General features: G+C 34.1%; 1 protein-coding gene across 1 annotated transcript in view; it reads right to left on the bottom strand.

Annotated features, from left to right (window-relative positions):
* Window positions 1–2479: 2479 nt before the first annotated feature.
* The window catches only part of Plekhm1 (Pleckstrin homology and RUN domain containing M1), a 205133-nt gene continuing 187426 nt past the window's right edge, over window positions 2480–20186 (bottom strand). The window contains exon 5 of the mRNA XM_089597588.1: window positions 2480–2555. Within this exon, the coding sequence (XP_089453714.1) occupies window positions 2511–2555 (45 nt within the window). The 3' untranslated portion in view covers window positions 2480–2510. The remainder of the gene's footprint in view (window positions 2556–20186) is intronic.

Below are 20186 nucleotides of genomic sequence, written 5' to 3'. Positions count from 1 at the left end.
TTTCTGCATTCCCAAACCACTTTCTTAGGAACGGCAAATTTTTGTAATTCAACATTGGGGACTGCAAAATGTATAATTTTTAATATAATTATATTATTAAATAAGTATGATGAATACTTGAGTTTTTTTTAAGTCAATCAACGTTGCTCATCACCTCAATATTTAATACAATAATTTAACAATTCATGTCGAAAAACACTTAACTCTACCTCAAATTGAGCTCCAGTTCACATACAGTACTATGAGCATTTCATAAGCATACTCCAAAAAAAGTGAAACACGATGAATCCACTTGAGAGTTTGTTAGAGTCTCAAGAATATAAGGGTTTTGGGTTAATGTTTTACATATTATATTTTATAAAATGCTTACTCTACACTCCAAGCTATTGAGAATTTAACACAAAAGTTCATACCAATTTGCAAGCCTACATTTCAAAATCAATTATTCAAAAATCGACTATACCTAACTTTTAAATAAGTAGGTAAATTAGGACTAGACTCGTATTACAATATATTATTTTGATAAGATTAAAAATAATTTATTACGTAAAAAACATTGATAGCTACTACTTTTCCGTTTGTAAACAAAGCAAATACACGTAATTATTTACAATTGGATCCAATAGATTTGCGTTGCTTTGCGCAGTACATGCGCTTATTGAAACAAACCTCGGCTTCATAACATAAAAATAATAAGGAGACCACAAAGTGCGCACCGAGAGCACGTATGGCTTTTCTGCTTTGTGTACCGAAGTGAAAAAATTTTTTTTTCAAAAAAACTAAACTATACATTTATGTAAATAATGCATATCTTAATAAAAATATTAATATTACCAAAATAAATTTTCTACACATTGCAACATAAAAAGTCCGCAATCTATCATATTTTCCTGTTGAGGAACGTCCACACAATAAGTAAAATTATCCAAAGGGTCTATCACTTCTCCTTTCATAAATAAATATTTCCTTATGAAGTAAACTAAAGTTTCTTCAACGTACTCAGAAGCATAATTTTTCAATGAGTTGAATATCAGAATGCATGGGCTGAAAAGGAACAGATTTTCATTACGCACTAATTGTTGTAAATGTATATTTAACATACTCGTTAGGAGCTCGCAAATACAATTTTCGGTATGTAATCTACATGTTATATAAATTACGTGTTAACTCACCGTTTCACATCTACGCTCTGGTCCGGTTGAACATCTATTTTTCGGCGTTTGTGATTGTTTTTAAACAATTTTTTGGTAAGTTTAAGTAGCATACGTAGATAACATACCACACCTAAAAGCCAGTGTGCTCTAAAAAAAATTACTCTGTAAAGTGAGCATGCCTGATTTCGTATTTAAAATGGTACTTTTCGTCACATAAGTGCAACCGACACCGAAGATGTTTTTCGGCAAAGGAGTAGTAGCCCCGGTTGGATGGCGCTTTTGTGGCGAAAAGTAAATGTTCTACTGAGGGCGCGGTAAGCGATCGATGTCATGAAAAACGCCTTGACTTAAGAAACACTAAATTTCGTTATATTCTCCGAGGCTACATTTTGGACAAAAAATTCTGCAAAGCAAACTGTACATGTAATTTTGTGTACCAAGGGCAAGACTTTTTTCCATTAACTTAGTATTACTATTCGGCGTTTATTATAGTTTGTAATTAATATCTACTACAGTGCCCCGTTTCACTACGGTACCATACTGAGGAGTCACCATAAAATACTTATTAACATTGTTACTGATACCTTTTACGTATTCAATGTTTAGTTAGAAATGTGTTTGCTTAATTTTCAATTATTGTTTATATTTACAGTTTGGCTTCCTAATTTGATACGTGAATTTATAATGAATAATTTTATTGCTAATATCATAAAAAAAACATTCTGATAAGATACTTCTTACAAAATAAAAAACACCGATTAAAATGATTCTGTTTGCTACCCACGTGTATTGCGTATCGCGTAATGTACACATGAAGCACAATGTTTATTAAAATATAAACAGCTACGTCTGCTGCATGACATGTAAAGCTGTTTTATAAGACCTGTTTTAGCGATTTTGTAAAAACGTGACTCCGAAACTAACCAAAAATACTTACTTATCATTGATCGGAAAGATAAGGAAATGCTTTTTTAAAAGACAAGATTGCTTCTGTTTAATTTTTGGTCCGCTCAATTGTTGTAATTCATTCTGCAATCTTGTATAACAAAAAGTATCAAAAATGTGACTTATCACGATGACTGCTGCTAATTAGTTCCAAATGTATATTGTAGATAAAAATTTATGATGGCATCGTTTAAGTTCACATTTTTGTCAAGACATCTAACATTTGCAGCGTAAATGGTAATTCCTCCTCGGATTGGTAGGGCCGGATATATTAAGATTCTGCATTCATACATTGACACTCAATTTTAGGCAAATTATTATTACTGTAAGAAACAACGTAAGTTTTATCATCACTTACATCTGGTTTGGACAACAATTCAGTATTGTTGTTACCGCTTTCAATTTTGTAAATCAGGCTTCAGATTGCTCTGATTCACGCACTCCATCCTCTTCAAGCTGAAATATATATCATGAGGATTGTAAACATACATTTTGAGTATTCACCGTGTACAAGCTAAATATATAAATAGTACAGTCTGCTTCAATTAAATGCAAATCGGAATTGTAATTATTAACAGTGAATGACTGAAATGCCTCGTTTTCCATTTGAACTTGTACAGCTGCATTGGGCACAGCTCTATTAAGACAGAGGCCAGACTTTTCGGAATTTTTAGATCTGTTGACCTTGGCTCATTAAATTATCGCTGAATAAACCATGTACGAAAAAATCAAATTCAAATTTGAATTTACGCGACACAAAAAAAAAACGCTGAAACACATTGTTTTTTTCATGATGATCGGTGATATACAAAAACTACCAACATTAATTTCGATAAAAAAACGATTAAGCGTTAACGTAAGGCATCAGGAATATTTCCTAGCTCTACTGTTAGAATATAGGACAATCGTGCGCGTTTATAACGCAAGAGAGAAAAAAAGTCGGACATCCCTTTGACACCCCCGCCCCCAAGGTAGTAAACCACCTTGAAAATAGTGTCACAAAGCCTAAACTACATTAGCACAATTATTTAATTGTACCCGAGAATTTGAAGAACAAGAAAAAAAATTTTTTCAGCATGTGCGTTGGTACTTTTTTTTCTTTTTTGTGGACGCGTCAGTCACATTTGGATTACATTTCCTTATATATGTGTATGTATATTTACAATATTGCATTTAAATAAGCATATGGAGCAAAACTAAAGAATGTAAAACCAGTGTTGTGTGCATGTTGCTTACCACATCTACGACTTCACACTGTGGTGTGGCTCGCAATTCTCCAGATACTCTAATTAATGTGGAATAAGTTGATGTATTGGATAATATTTCTGAGACATTGAGTGACCTATCTGACCTGCAATACAATTTGTTTCTGATTTTCCTGTGAAGTACATTAAATATGTTTTACGTACATGTGCAGAAGTCGGTGTTTACTCTCTACAGAACCCTAAAATGTTGTTGCGCGTGTAACATACTTGTCATACGAAATAATAAGACATTCAAGACTTTTACACTTGTACATCTTAGTGTAAGGGTTATTATATAAATAAAAAATTGTTTTATAACGTATCCATTCTCCGTTTTGACATACAGTTTACGTTTTGATTTGGATAACACATTACTTACACATTAAAACAGATTTCCAGCGGGAAACATAGTGTACAAAAAATTTGCTTTTTTTATAGGAAGTGCATAAAAATTGTGCAAGCAGCATCGTCTAAGCTAGGATCGTTTAGGAGCCAAGCAAAGTTTCAACTCGTTTGTGCCAGGCAAGTATTGCTGATCACACAACAATCAAATTGTATTTTGTAAAATATTGTTAATCTCAGTCAACTATACTTGTATGTACGTTTCTATCTCTCCTCCGGAATATGCACAGATTTTTCATACACACACAAAACTTTGCAAGCATTAGTAAATTAACTATACGGACGGATAACTACCACGGAATGTAGTATTTATCAACTATTTAAAAAGTGCTGTAAACAACTGATTCTTGCAAATTTTTTCTGCATACAAATACAGGATTATGTCCATAATCCACTGGAGTGAGAAATACTTAAATAAAAACGATAGTAACTTAAATTAACGATATTTTCCGAAGGAAAATTTTATTTTCAATTGCCCGGTAACATCCCCGGTAAAGCTAAGTAGGAAAAGGTTGGCTCTCAAGAAAACCTACCTTAGACGGGGCTGATTGAATTCCCAAAGTAAGAGTAGCCGAATAATTAAGCAATTCCAGCCACTTTTTTTTAAATGTTACGTATTCTGTTAATGAATTCTGTTAAGCACGTGCCACTTATACCACAATACAATATATTTCATAAAATTACCAAGATCCCAGGAAGAACTCCTCCATAGATGTGATATCAGCAGAATGTTTATGGCGTGTTCCCTCTAATTTAACGTTATCTACAACATCTTGGCCGCAATCGTCTTCAATTTGCATTTGATCAATTGACTCAGCAGTCAATATATTGAGCGGTTGCGAGTCTTCGTTGTAATTCACGTTCTCGTCATACTCTGCTGATGGCTTACTATCGCTCATTTTCAAATGAGTCTGTAATTTGTATTTAGTTTTCAAACTGTCGCTAATACAATGAAGAGTGTACGTTGAGCATACGTCAAACCCTTCTGTCTTTACGGTCACTACAATTACTATTGTTTACCCAGTTTTTTATAAATACCATTCTTTACTCCGATAAAATTGGCTAAAATGACTACGTCGATAAATATGTCGTGTCACATGTTTGACACGTAACATACGCACGTAGATAACACAATTGCCACAACAAAAGAAATAAAAAAGTGTGATAACCTATGTATACATATAGGTGATTCTGCGATAAGTGGCTCAAAATGCCTTAAAGAATCGTTCAATAAAAGTTGGTTGAAAAAATTATTTTTCATAGTAGTTCTACATTTCATACGATCGAAAGCGATTCAACTACAAAGTTTTTGGGTCAAATGATGTACGGTATTTTGTATAAGTCAATTTTAGTCCATTTTTGAAAAAAATAAGTCTTCTGATACGTGTGACTAAGCTGCTTGTATAGTAAAAGTGTTACAACCCACATGAAATTAAAGTTACGATTAAATCATATCGATTGTAAAAAAATTTCGTCCCATTTAATGTCTCCGTTCAAAAGTTATACCTGTTCAAAAAGGTGCCATGAAAATCGCTAAAAATGAGATTTCGTAGATTTTTGCCAGGAATTTGTTATTTTTTGATTGCTGGCACCAAAAATGCAAAAAAAATTTTGTAATCGATAAAGCTTCGTTTCAGCAGTCATTTGAGTCTATTTTTAACTGCCTAAAATAGTGTACTCTTAAAATAGTGTACTAGAGTTGGAAGTGGAATAGATATTCACCGAAATGTCTTACAAAAAAAGGTCAATTAGACCAAACACCGAGACACTATCACCGACATTTCAGTTTAAATTGTGGGACATTTGGTATTTGATGAAAACGCTTGGTTATAGATTAAAAATTAAAGTTAATATGCCATGAATGTAACATACATAGTATATACTTGACAATGTATGTGTGAGGATATGGCAAAAAAGTTTTTTTTTTTAAGTAGGAGCTTTTAGCTGGGAAATTAAGATTGGGACAGTGTATGGAAGTGACATTTTGACTAAACTTTCTTAATTATTTCATTAAAGAGTCAAGATATCAACTTAAAAGTTTTTTTTCCAAGAAAGTTTAACACGTTTAACATAACTTCATATAATTAGAATATTCAGTTTAAGTTTCATTTAGTAGCATGAGCCCTGGTCACGAAATGAGCCACTTACGGCAGAACCACTAATATGCGATTTCATAACGAACCCTAAATTCGGATCCATCCACCAGAAAAATTACATAAAATTAGTATAGTTTTATCATTACTCTTATATCGTAGATTTTCATTAGGTAAACACCAAATCAATTGCATACAGTTTTGAAACAATTAACAAATACAACAGGATGCTTACACAGTACTGTCACACTATCCATACCATAGAAAATTTTATTTTTAATTTTACTAGATTTAAATCGTTTTAATACGTTATTAGTTAAAACTTTATTTAATTTTTTACGTACGTATTCGTATGTACTGTCACACTCGTCATTTTCATGAAGAACGTCGTCTACTTCAAGATTGTCCCCTACTCGATTGGAAATAACGCCAACCATTTGTAAAGGTAATTGTGATTCGCAAGTGTCTCCGTCACCATAAATTGCATGTGGTTCTTGTGTTTAAAATGATATTAATGACCTCAACTTCGTTCTGCAATTGAAAAACGTCAATATATCGACAATAACAACTCAATGAATTAGTAGGAAAAAAATATGTGCTTTGAGCAGATGCCTTTTCTTCGAAGGGAAATCGAAATTAATTAACAAAGGTGCTTCTCACTCCATATATAAAAACCGTATCAAAACAACCCAGTTTTTTAACAGCGACATACATTTCAAAAGCGGCTTAGCTTTAAAATGGAAGTATAAGTATGTGGAGTTCTATTAAGATTTGACAATAACTATTTTAGGCTTAATCCCCCGTAAGCTAGTAAATACTATGAAAGTCCTTTCTTGGGATAGCCATATATATAATCAGTTTCATATGAATCCATGGCCCAAAAACATTTTTTACCGACAGGCGTGGTGTTTCCGATACGCAGAAAATGCACCCCAAAGTACGAAATTCCTCTTTCCGCTTTTATGAAATGATGCGGGGTCGGCGAGGCCAAAAAATTCAACCAACCTTTTGTCATTTGAGCGAATACGCAAATTTTTTTTTTCTTGTCAACGAATGCTGATCCTCTATGTTTGAAGTTATGGCATATAATACAAAGTACAATCAATATTTAAAAATTTAATTAATCGAATAACATTGAATCACACATTTGACTGTAAAATTTGTTTATTTAATATAATGGATTAATATTTACTGTACGAAATGTAGATAATTTTTTTTTACTGTTCATTACCTCAGAGGATCATAGGGATAACTCTGTTTAGCGATAAGACATCGGAGAACTCAAATCAGCGCCAAGAAACGGGACGACTCAAACTTGCGGTATAAAACGTAGTATCTACAATTAATGCTAGGAAAAGGTAAGTTAGGGTGGGATACCTGGGTTTTTTGGATATCCATCCTAGATCATTTTGATAGTTAACTATTATGCACCGTAAGTCGATCTGAACATTTATCTGCGGTATTTCGTGAGACATTTGGTGATCCCGATACTCGTCTATACAATAAGATATAAGCGTTTGTACTGTTTCTTTCCGTATCATTAACGCAATTTCCGTCTTCTTCATTCCCAAATGCATCTGCTACTTGTCGTTCTGAAACCTAAAATATTTTGTTTTACATATTTCACAATCGTTTTCGTTTTCTACCCCATTGATTTTTTGTAAACACTATAAAACACGTAAAAATTCATATTACCGGTATTACCGTGCTATTATTGAAGCAAAACCAATTGTTAGTTTCGAAATCACAGATATAAGCAAAGTAGTGACCACTATTAGCATTTCCACTATGTACAATTACAGAAAATAGTTTGTACATATTTTCTATACCCAACCCTGCAGAAACAATATGTTAATTACAACATTTGAAAAAAATGTCTAACTAAGTACATACCAAACGGAAGACGTGATGCCATACTTATACTTGAATTGACAGCAATACCATCACAAATGTATTGTACGAACATGATACGGTTTTTTAATACACTTTTAAGATAACATCTTCGTATAAAATATTGACGACAGAGATGGTCATTATTTACGTAAATTTAATTATTTTCTTGAAAATTAAATGACTAAAAAAAATGTCGTACATCAATAATGAAATTTTTATTACACGAAGTATTATCAAACACATAAAATTTGTAACCTGTTTATAATTATTTTAATCTAAATTTTTGACTAGAAAAGGCTGATTTCATTGAATCATAAATTTTTATTTTACTTTTTAAAATTAAAAAATAATTGCAAAGGGGTTGTGTTTACAATCCATGAACATCGTTTGGATCGTGATCACTGGATCATACATTGAACCAATTACATCACGAATAGAAGGCATCATTCGAAATTGTTCTTCTTTGTAACATATTGTTACGTCGGCGCGACGTACAATTTGAGTTTAAGCTTTCGCTTAATAAATCTGGACACACGCTGGGCACGTTAGTGGGACACGAAGCTGAAGGGACAGTTCTATCTAACGACGCGATATTTGCAAAGGGGCTACGACTGTTTTAACACAACTTGAAGCGATAAGTATGCAAGGAATATCCCAATACCCTTAAATTGCGCGCGGTGTGCCTAAAGTTAGTCGGTTTTATCCAGAGCGGTGTACTAAAGGGTATCTCGTCCGCAATCTAGACGATGACAGCACCATTACGGGAAAAAGGGTTTAGTTTCTCGCGACCGGACTCGGATGTATTAATACCGTTGTGAGTACCGACTTTCGCTCTAATTCTGTACCACTACCGTGGCGAATAGTGGCGTGCACGAAAAATAACTTATCAATTTTCAAGGGTCCACGGGTACCAATACCGTGGCGAATATTGGTGCACGCGTAAACAACTTTAAATAATTTTACAAGATCCTCGGGTACCAATATCGTGGCGGATATTGGTGCCCACGTAAACAACTTTAAATATGGACTCGGCCGAAGAAGATTACAAACGGAAAAGAAAGAGTACTAGAAAATTATGACTTTTACACTTACTTTTATTCAAATATAACTGGAGTACACGACGAACCAGTACGAGCCGAGGTAAGTAAAGAGGTTTTTGCTACGCGCTCGTGGAGGACTGAGTGATAGCAGAGGTGGACGCTTACTATTCAGTCGAGGGTGAAAAACAAAAATTAACTAACTTCTCCAGGACCTCCCGGACTTTTTATAAGGAGTAGCGGACCTCGATGACGCGCTGGTTCGATAACAATGCAGGAGAGCTTGCCGCGGGAAAATCTTGCAAAAATGACAATAGCCAAAAATTCCATTGGTTAGATCTGCTCTAGTTTAGCCACTCAGAAATTGGCACTTCCCACATCCGGTTCACTCTCCTCTTTGCGGTAAGAGAAGGGAAGGAGATTCACTTGCTTATGCCCTTCCTTTCCCTTTTACATACGAAGTTGACAGAATTTTAATATAATTTAACCTTAATATTATGACGGAATATCAATAACATTTACTAATCCTAAACATCAGTAATTTGTTCAGCTAAACTCGTTGCAAAAAGAGTGGTGGAAATCGCTTAACAATTCGATTGATGCTCGGGTGAACAAACGATTGGTGATTTATTAATTAATACTCCTACTTAAACGCCAAAACGGTGGCTACAGCCGTTATAACTTATAATTAGAATATTATTGGCGGTATTTATGATAATAGTAATAATAATAATAATGATAATAATAATAATTTTAATAGTAATAATGATAATAGTAATAATAATAGTAATAATAGCAGTTGTTAGAATACTAGTGCTTTGCCTGTCGTGAGTTAACATAATTTGTTTTACCGGTAGTTTGAATGTTTATAATGTTACAAAAATAATACGGAATTTTTGTAGAATTTTAGTCAACATGTTTTTCTGCTGCTAGTAGTTGGAGAGGAAGTCGTCTCGTGGTACCCTAGGGAATCAGAAACTCTGTTACCCCTATTGAAGGCAGGCGTACGGACTCTCTCTCTGAGTCAAGAAAAGGGGAAGGGTTACTTTCTGTTTTCCTCAACATTTTGGAAAAAGTGTTAGCAATCAACTAGATGACAAATTAGAGTATTGCAGTATGTTTATGAAATTATTAATGCGATGCAAAAAAGGTTACTCTGTAAATCATGAGCTTGCGAACTTCAATGGTAAAAATCGGATAATTCCTTGAAGGTAACTAATGTTGTGTACCAGGTTTGTTATAGTTAATATGTAATGTAGTTGTTTGCTAGTGGTGTAGTATGTACTGGTTGTTTGTGACGATTCTGGCTTGTAATAATATTTTCGCTTATTTCTACGTGTTAATTCTAAGCTATCCCAATGTTTAACTTTATGTTAATCTAAAATTATATCTGCATTTATCATTTCAGTTTAACTATTCCCAGTTAAACTTTTGTATCTACGGTTGTAGAAAAATATTTTAATTTGCATTTCTGGTCAGCATAGGCCAGCGTGCATGTACATAAATCATCATTGTACTGCAGGTCTCAGTAACTTGCAGGTGATTCACCTCTTTTCGGATGTACATTGGTCTTTGCACGAGTGCCTTCAAAACAGCATTTCTAGGGAATGTACAGGGGAAAAAAATTTGTTTTTAATTTTAGTCTTTCGATATTACAATATGATGATTTGAAGTAAAATTACTTTTTTTCAATTTATTTTGAAATGATGGTAAAATATTGTATTTTACTTTAGTAATATATTTGAATTTATTTATTGTATGAAAATTAATTTAAATACTCTTATACATTTTTTTTTCTAATCAGCATCTTTATTTCAGTACAAAAATATGTGTAAAAATATTGTAATCTACGGGCTTGTAATAACTAACACATTGGTTTTTTTCCTTTTTGGTAATATTTTGATTATTTTACTAAAATACACAACCAACGAGATTGTTTAGTCCAAACGATTAATCATTTATATTTGTTATTCTAAAACAATTATACCTAAACTAATTGTTACTATAAAACTAAAATTATAACAACAATTTTTCGTTCAACTTCTCCATTAAAAATGAAACTGAAAAAGAAGCATTCACTGACTTCTAAACATAGGAAGAAATTTTTTAAAACTATTAGTATAATTCCTTGTTATTAATGACAACAACAAATAATAAAACCTACAAACGTATTAATTTTAACACTTGTATAATCACTGACATTTAATGAATATTGTTAATCGATTACATATACTAAATATAGATTATACTTTATAAATTAGATAAAAGAATAAGAAAAAACAGTTGTTTTAATTAACTTTATTTCATAATTGTATTTAAATGTTTTTTTTTTTCTTTCATGAATAAACAACGATATTTCAAACAATTTACTTTAAATTAAATTTTTTATCGAAATAAAGTATTTGCTGTGTAGGATTTAAAATAAATTAGTTTTATATTCTGGTCAAAACAAAGCGCCTTTTTGAAAAAATCCATGATGTCCAGTTTTGTGGATTTAAGTAGCTGATGATAAGTCACGTGGTAGCTTTATTTTATCAATAAAGTACTTTCCCGATACAAACGAATTCAAAAAGAGATAAGTAAAATTATTCTATTAATAGAGAAGAATTATGGATGCATTACATAATAGTTTTTTTCTTTCTTATACGTCTACTACATTTTTGTCAAAAGATCAAAAATGAGATCATAATTACATAGCGGCCCCCCGTCTCGGCTTCGCCCGAGACTTACTAAATGGAACACCGAAGTGTGTTGACATGTAATGTGAAGCGTTTTCAGTTAGAAATTTTACATTTATTCCTGACACTTCTCAGTACAAAAATCTTCTTACTAAAAACATATTTGGACGCAATCTGTACAGTTTATTTGGTCAAATAATAAGCTGTAAAAATTAAAAAAAATATAATTATGCTGAAAAGTACCGTGCGTTCCTTATGCCAAAAAATAATCGTTGGCCCTAAGGAGCGGTTGATTTGCAGTTCCTCCCGTGTAATTTATAAAAAGGGCTATTTTTTTAAGATGTTAAGATTTCAAACTCCCAAAAATATATATTAAAAAAAATTTTTTTCCTCTTATCTCACAACTTTATTACCAGAGCAACAAAGTTCTGGAACTTAATCTCTACATTTTTAATTGCCACAAAAATACAAATATATTTTCTTCTTTTTTAAATACCTGAATTTAGATCTTTAAAGATTTAAGAGATGACTGTGAGGGTAAAATGAAAAGCTGATCTCTCACGTAATGGATTCTTTATTTGTCGATTTTGAGGCTGCTGTTCCAATCTCGATAAATTTTCTGCGTCATTTTCTTGACGCCTATAATTTAATTCTTTAGATACATTTAGAATTTTCCTTCCAATTCATCCTCTTGCGACTTTTGTGACCGCTAAATTCTATTTTCTGTCAACTTTGTTGAGATCTAATATATTTGTTGGCAAGGTAGTTCGACGTCCGATTGCCCTAAAAAAGATCGGTGAGCTTCTTAAGTAAACTCTTTCTTGACTAAAATTTACAGCAATTGTGACTGCCTGGATACCTCAGGGTGATCTTTTCTGGCCTGCTGTTGAGGACCCAGACTGATCGGGAGAAAAATTACAAAGTCCGAAGCATTGGGGCTAGTTGTAGTTTTCTTTCCCAACGTCTCCTGGTATAACGTCGAAGACGTTGGTGTCTAAAGCACCTTTTTTTGCAGACTCAGTTGTTTTAATGATCTAAGGTGGAGAGATTAGTAGAGATTGGTTCGTGATGCTTGCCCGTTGGAGACTCACGTTGGCTCAAGTTTTTTTTCCATCATAGCTGTTAGGTTCGCCCAGCGCAGACCTTGGAGAGGATCGGTGATTCCTGCTTGATTGCTTAGAGTCAAGAGGGTAATATAGGGTCGTCGGTCACCGGGGTTCCCAGCCTTGCTTAGGTGGCCCTTAAAAGAACCAATGAGATTGAAGGTTAAGTAATGAATGTGAATACTTATATTGGCCCTGAAAAAGGCCAGTGGTGAAATTTCTAGTTATTCTTTATTATTATTCTTGATGATGGAGAGCCAGCTATTGGTAGCTTGACTCTTACCCTCGAAGTCTGTGTACAGAGACCGCACATGAGGGAGATACGCCGCTGACCAAAATATATCTCGTCTTCAGGTCGCAACCGGATAAGCAACCGCTTATCGTTAGTCGGGAAAGTGGGACTGGAGAATACCTTCTCTGTATAGGTATAATGCCGTTGGAACGACCACGAAGAAGTTGGCAGTCGTGGCTGCCCGTACTCTTCAAGGCTGTCTTCTCTGGCTTACAACTGTAGTAATAAAATTCTCTGACGGCACCAGGACAAATTGTGCTACGGCCATATAACTCTGAAGTGTTGGAGCAGGATGTGCTCTGGCTAGACACGTCTCCTGGTATTCCGCCAGAGACGTTATCGGATAAATTTTTTATTGATGGCACTCGTCAATCCTAGAGGTTCAGGGTGAAAGTAGACTTAGATCACTTGCCCATTGAAGAAGAGCGTCATCGGTAACCGGGGTACCCAGCTGCACGACTATCATCTACATTCTCGATGCAGCTCGATGATCTGCCAGTAGACGATTGCAGTAATACTAGCGACGCTCCGGCCTATTATAACCACACTTATTTAATTCTGTCCAGGTAGCTTCGATTTGATGTCAGCGCCACCTAGCGGATCCTACTGAACTAAAGTAAAAATCTGGCGTATTTTTGCAATACTTTGAGCTTATTTCATGCTATTGTTATTAAATTTTTTAAGATAAAAATCATACTAAAACCATCTAGGAAGTGTCAAGAATCAGTATGCAAAATTTTAGCAAAATCGGTTCAGTAGTTTTCGCTGTTAGCGATTACAACGGTTTACGCGACTTTGCTTTATATATTAGTAAGATAAAATGCTCGGAGCTCGTTATATTTATCCTAATTTTTTGAACATATCATTAAAACACAATATTTTATTTTTATAGTTACTAACATATTCATTTACATATAATTTTCAAAAAAATACATTATTTCTAATAATGTATAAAACAAATATTTTATTTTTAATAATTTATTGAAATAAGATATTTTACTTGAAAAATTTTTTTAAAATGGAGTATTGAAAAAATTACTATTTAAACATTTCAAATAAAAAATGCGTATTTGCCCATCTATGACTTTCGACAAGATACATTTTTATAGTACGCTAACGTATCAGGAATATTTTTGGTATTACGTATATTAGATAAAACGTTTCTGAATTCAGGTATGAATATGCAAAACACGTCAACAATCAATTTTCATCTTACGCAAAATGAAGCTATTACCTATTATTGAATGGCTTACATACTGTACTGCATTTTCCGTATTTTTCTGCGGATTCATCAGAATGTTAGCATTTAACTAGGCACTGAATGTTACTCTGAAATTGAATCAAAGTACATAGATTGTTATTACGTACTGTCAGCCATTGTAACATAATACGTCAGTATATAAACCCCTGTTCATTTAAGAGCCTAGTTGCATCAGCTTCATTTAAATGTCGAAACAGAGTAGGATGCTCGACTTACGTACACAATTACTGAATTTAATATGTAATGTACACAAGTACTATTTAAAAGCGAATAAACATAATTTTTCTTACCACGGGCCCAAAGTGCAACTGCCATTTTGTGACCTCGGGTCACACTTTTTGCCCTTGTAATCACTTTCTGCCCTAGGGCCCAAAGCGATTTACTAGGCGCAAAGTGTGCCCACGGGCGCAAAATTGTACTTTTTGCCCTTGGTAAGAAAAATATTACACACGACTCGGGCACCAACATACAACAATTGCGCCCTTCGGGCGCTCATATTTGTACTTTGTGTCCTAGTGACGTAATGTACCATTACGACATAAATCAAACATCGTACTAAAGGTGTAGCTATCATACTTGTGGCTTAATTTGACTCTAGTTCCAGATACTTGATCTAGTCGTCTCAAATGTAGAGTTAAGATGTGTGGCATTTTCTTCCACATGCATTGCACATGCGTCATTGTAAAATCAATGGTTCCATCGGGAACCCCAAGCCCCTCTCCTAAAAGGGTGAGTAATATTGTAATGTGATGTACGTATATCCTAATGAATTTTTTTTATTTTAGTACGTAAATGACTGGTGTATTTATGGTCCAACAAAATAAAAGATATTTGTAATTTTTCAATTTTTTTTTGTATTCTGCTCTACCATGTACAGATGACGTGACTCAGAAACCGTGCGCGACTCTCCCTTCCAGCGAGGGAGAACAACTCACTTGTTCGATCATGCTCGTAGGATGCAGTCGTGACTTTCTTCGCTACGCGAGTAACATCATTTTTGAGATTCTGTCAATTCCTTTTACATACAATTATCCAAGTAAAACACGATTTCATCACTGTGAAATACGCACATGTAAGAATCAAATTAATAAACTTTACTTTAATTTATATTTGTGTAATAAACATTTACTTAAACATAATCTGATGAAAAAGAATATTACAAAAAAAATCCATTGCAGTCGAGTGGTAAAATGTATTTAACATACAGTTACTAAAAAAAAATTTTTTATTTTTATTTAGACAGTTTTTATTTTTTTCTGCATGAGGGTCCCAATAAAATAAATTTATTTACTATGCCGTTCGATAACCTAAGTAATAAAGAAAATTATGTATTCGTTATCAAGAAAACGTAACACTTGTTGGACCTCCGACCTGACATTCCTTAGTTTGAGCCACCTTCCTCCACGCAAAATATTGAAAATACGAAATTAATTAATTTACCGCACGAAATTCTACAATGTATACATACCACACTGCCTAAAGGATACTGCAAATCTCCTATGGGTACTGAGATATCGATAAATGATTGTTGTTGATCAAACACAGTGTAACAAAAGCTGCATTCAATGTAATCTGCATATGTTCCTGAAAAAGTGACGCAAAAATTTTTTAAGTAAGGTATGTTCTGTATTCGTAAGATGCTGTTGCAAGTGATAATTGTGTTTAAAATAAGGTACTAACAACATACCCATAAATAAGTTAACTACAAGTTCTAGTAGAACAATTACAAAATAAGTAAGAAAACTAAAGACATAGCTGCAACTCTGAAAACAAATTTTTTAATTCAATTACAATGTCATTCAATGCGGTTTCTTGTATGCAATTATGAGAGAGTGTGGAATTCCTAAATTTTGGTATCATGAAAAGGGTCTGAAAAACAGAATTGATATAACATCTATTTTTGTTAGGTGGATTGTCTAGACCCACGAAATCTTGAAGAAACAGTCGTAGATGAGTAATAATACTATATCATTTAAAAAGAAATGTTAAAGTTTAATTAAAAAATATTGTGTGACGAAACTATCATTATTATAAATATAGTGTTTGCACTAAAATTATACGCGGGATTACTGTGGTAATTGCAAATGTAAAAATATCTTACGGTGTCGTCTAGCTGCAGTAGATTCCATGATGTACGAATAATCCACTATTGCTAAAAATAATAATCTTTATTCGAGAAGTGCAGTCTTTTATAGCTGTAGTTCGAAAATAATAATCAAAATTTCATTGACTAATGATACAAGCATCATTAAAAATTTTTAGAAAATGTTTGGTTCTAAGTAAAAGGTTTATAAGCAAAGATTAAATGAATACATAAATTGCGTCACAATGAATCAAAGCCTTATATTTTTATTAAAAGTAGGTCATGCGGATTTATATAAATAATTTGATTGACCTACAAAAATCAGGTGTGATAATAGTAGTAAGGGTGAGTAATTTCCAGACACCTCTGACGTCAGCGTCTGGCGCCGTCGGTCGGCCCCGGGGTGAGTGTTTGGTCGTGCTGTTGGAGGAGGGTGAGGAGCGGGGTCCCTAGCTGGGGAATTTTGGGGACTTTGAGGATGGGTGAGTAATTTCCAGACAACTCTGACGTCACCGTCTGGCTCCGACGGTCGGGCCCGGGGTGAGTGTTTGGTCGTGCTGTTGGAGGAGGGTGAGGAGCGGGGTCCCTAGCTGGAGAATTTTGGGGCTTCGAGGAAAGGCGCGGTTTTTGAAATCTGGTGGGTGTTGGAGGTGGGGTGGAGAGGTGAAAATATAGGACTTCTGGAGTGACCCTGTCTCCCTTGCATCTTTGATGTCTGCGAAAGGTGGTGTCCGAGACATGTGGTATTTCTTTTGTTTATCGATGCACGAGGAAAAATAGCGCTAAAGTATCAGGATAGTAGGTCTGTATGAGAGGTATGTTAGTGAAGGGGTGTTAATGCAGACCGAATGTCATATGCTCCTAACTAGAGGTTATTGGGTTATTGTTATTATTATTATCCACTAGCAACAGACCTAGTTGTAGGGTGAGAAAATCAGGATCTCAGAAAAGAGTAAGAGAGCTATTTCATTGTTTTACGGTTTTCGTGAAAGAACCTGTTTTTTTAAGTGATAGTACGCTGTGAAGGTGGAAGGGCCATATGTTTTCTAACCAACAGAAAGAGGGATGAGAAATAATATAAGCTGTGTCAAGTGGGTAGAAGAATTATGGGAGATATGAGAGTCAATGAGCTATAACATTTCTTAGTTACGAGGAAAATTTTAATGTACGAAGGGGGGTGAGGGATGGGGAAACATATGTGATGTGATACAGTATGGTTCAAATTATGAGGGGGGGGGTAAAAAACAAAGATTGGAGGGAAAGGAAGTCAGAGGAGCTATAAAAATTAATGTTTATGGGCTGCAGTTCTGTGTGCTTGTATCAGAGTGAGTTGTCTTGAGAAAAAAGACATAAAATATGAAAAAGTAAAAATGAGATATATCCAAGTTATAAGTTTTAGAACATCTATTTATACCTTCTTGTACATAAAAATTATTCATACCACAACTTAGACCTCACTTCATTTACAAATATTTAAAAACACATATTTTTTAACTATAAGAAAACAGTTTAAAAATGATGTTGCAAAAATACACTGTCGGTAGGAGACTGAAACTTTTCTTTTACAGTTTCTTTAATTTGACCAGAATTTTTCTTCTTAACACCTTCTATTACCGAATCATCAATTATTTTTACTGTATCGGTATTTTTCAGCATTAGAATCATTTCCTCGGTGATGAAATTTTTACATTTATTAACTAATATTGTAACACGTTTAATACGATTAAGTCTTTCATCCACACACACACTTGCAGCTGCGAGTCCACAAAAGGTTGGTTTCTGCATCACTACTGTAGTACCGTAGGGTCTCATTTTTTTACACCCATCTTGCTTATTGTTGTCCTAGTAACAATCGAATATAATAGATTTTGCTCGATAAGATGTGGTAAACAACAACTCGATGTCACTAAAATGTATTCGATCCAATACTTTGGTGGTCGTATTATTGAAATAATCTGAGATCACTGCAAAATGATTTTGCATTTCACTCCACATTTTTGAACTAAGATTTAACCCTTTCGTGATTTCATTCCTTGATAAAAGAATCAAAGGTTCGAACACTTGTTTGTCAAAATCATAGTATAATCCAACTGAGATCTTTTTTGTGCAAGATTTATTAAAAGCATATGTAATAGTTAATACATTTAAGCTAAAATAAGACGTGGGATCGGTGTTTTCGTCTTCATGGGACTTGTAGGAGTTTTCATTTTGAAGAAATGCATCCCTTTTACGTCTTAAAACAACACCTGCCATAGCTATTTTCAAATGTTATAAAAATTTTCTTGTACTACTCACCACTTTAGCACTGAACACTTGCCATGATAAAAAACGTTATTTACGATTGCTAGGGGGTTGTTTCAACGTATCGGTAGCTCGACTGCTGACACACTACTTATGTAGGATCGGGTAGCGGAAAAAAATGGGACTGACTGTTTATCAGATCTCACGCTCTATCCTTCTCCTCTCCCCCCTATCTCTCTCTCTCTTCCTCCTTCTATTCTCTTTTACTATCTCGCGTTTTTCTTTAAGGGGATGGTTGCATGGAAACTGTCAGTTGTTGGGACCTAAAGTCATAAACTCGTAGGATGTTACCATTACGTACAGAAACCATATGAGAGCTATAACGTATACCTAAACAGACAACAAGCCCTCCAATTATATCAATGGTAATCACATATCAGTTTTTACTTCAGATGTTATAAAAAGTGAAACATTACTCTATGAAACAAGTGCCTGCTGGGTTTCTTTCGAGTCAAAGTCAAATTTTTACGAGCTCTCAAAAAATAATTAAAAACTGTACGAATATCAAGGGACTGGCTTTACTCATTGTTTGTGTGATTTTCATATACTCCCATCTTAACGTTCTTCTTACGGGTATGGTAAAACAGGAGAAGATGCAGAGCTTTGGGAAATACTAGTGCGTGGCTTTTGTTCGAGTCAAAGTCAAATTTTTATGAGCTTTTTAAAAAAATGTACGAAAATCAAGGGACTGGCTTTACTCACTGTTTATGTGATTTTCATACTCCCCGCTCCATGCATTTTTCTCTAGAGTAGGGTAAAAGAAGAGAAGATACAGAGTTGATGAGGAACTTAAGACCAAGAGGAAGAGTTAGTTTCTATCGAGCACTCGTAGCCAAAACAATATTCTCTTAACCGTTGAAAAGAAGTAGTACCCGTGTTCATCATGGATTCGGTGATTGAAAAATTGCGGGCAGTAGTATTGCAGTGTGTCATGTATGGATTTGCGCTTCATGACGTGATTAAATTGGAATACCCGGCGGTTTATATTAATAAGGTGCTACCGAATTCACCAGTGCAAGAGCTTAAAGAGGTGCTGTGGAATTTATTCCGAGGGCTTGTTTCTGACAGTGAGACAAGTTTATTGTATGATATTTGTATAAAAAATAGTGACATTGCTGTGGTTGTGGTAGCTGAAAGTTTACCACTCAACTCACGGAACAGTGGCTGTTTAAAGCCATTGTTTGAGCACTACGAAAGAATAAGTAAGTAAATTTTATTACTTCAAATTAAAGTAATTTTTACACTATTTTTTATATAATTTTATTGTTACTAATTTCAGTGAATACGATAGCCGAGGAAAACAATTTTTTTCTTCGCCGTCACAGACGCTAAGTCCAACGACTTCTATACAGGCCATTGAAAATAGGAAAAGAAATATCGAGAACGATGACGAATTAATGGCTGGTTCATCGGTAATGCAAAAAAAAATTTGTTATCTTGGAGCAGATAAAGGTAAATAAATTTTTTCATTTAATAAATCATTATAAGTGTATTTCATTCTGAATATAGAGTGAAAAAACTTTTTTATTTTCACAGAGCTAACTAATTCGGAACCAAGTGGTCCACAAAAATAAATAGAACAACAACAGCCTCAACAACAGCAGCAGCATCAACAACAATCTCAGCAACAACAGCAGCCACAACAGCAACAACAACAGCCTCAGGATCAACAACAGCAGCAGCAAAAAACATGTACGACA

This window comes from Copidosoma floridanum, unplaced genomic scaffold (genome assembly GCF_036245765.1).
Source record: "Copidosoma floridanum isolate Cflo_tuat_1 unplaced genomic scaffold, Cflo_Japanese_pri ptg000034l, whole genome shotgun sequence".
Classification (NCBI taxonomy): domain Eukaryota; kingdom Metazoa; phylum Arthropoda; class Insecta; order Hymenoptera; family Encyrtidae; genus Copidosoma; species Copidosoma floridanum.
Note: the sequence above shows the minus strand (reverse complement) of the source record. Positions and strands in the feature narration are given on the sequence as shown.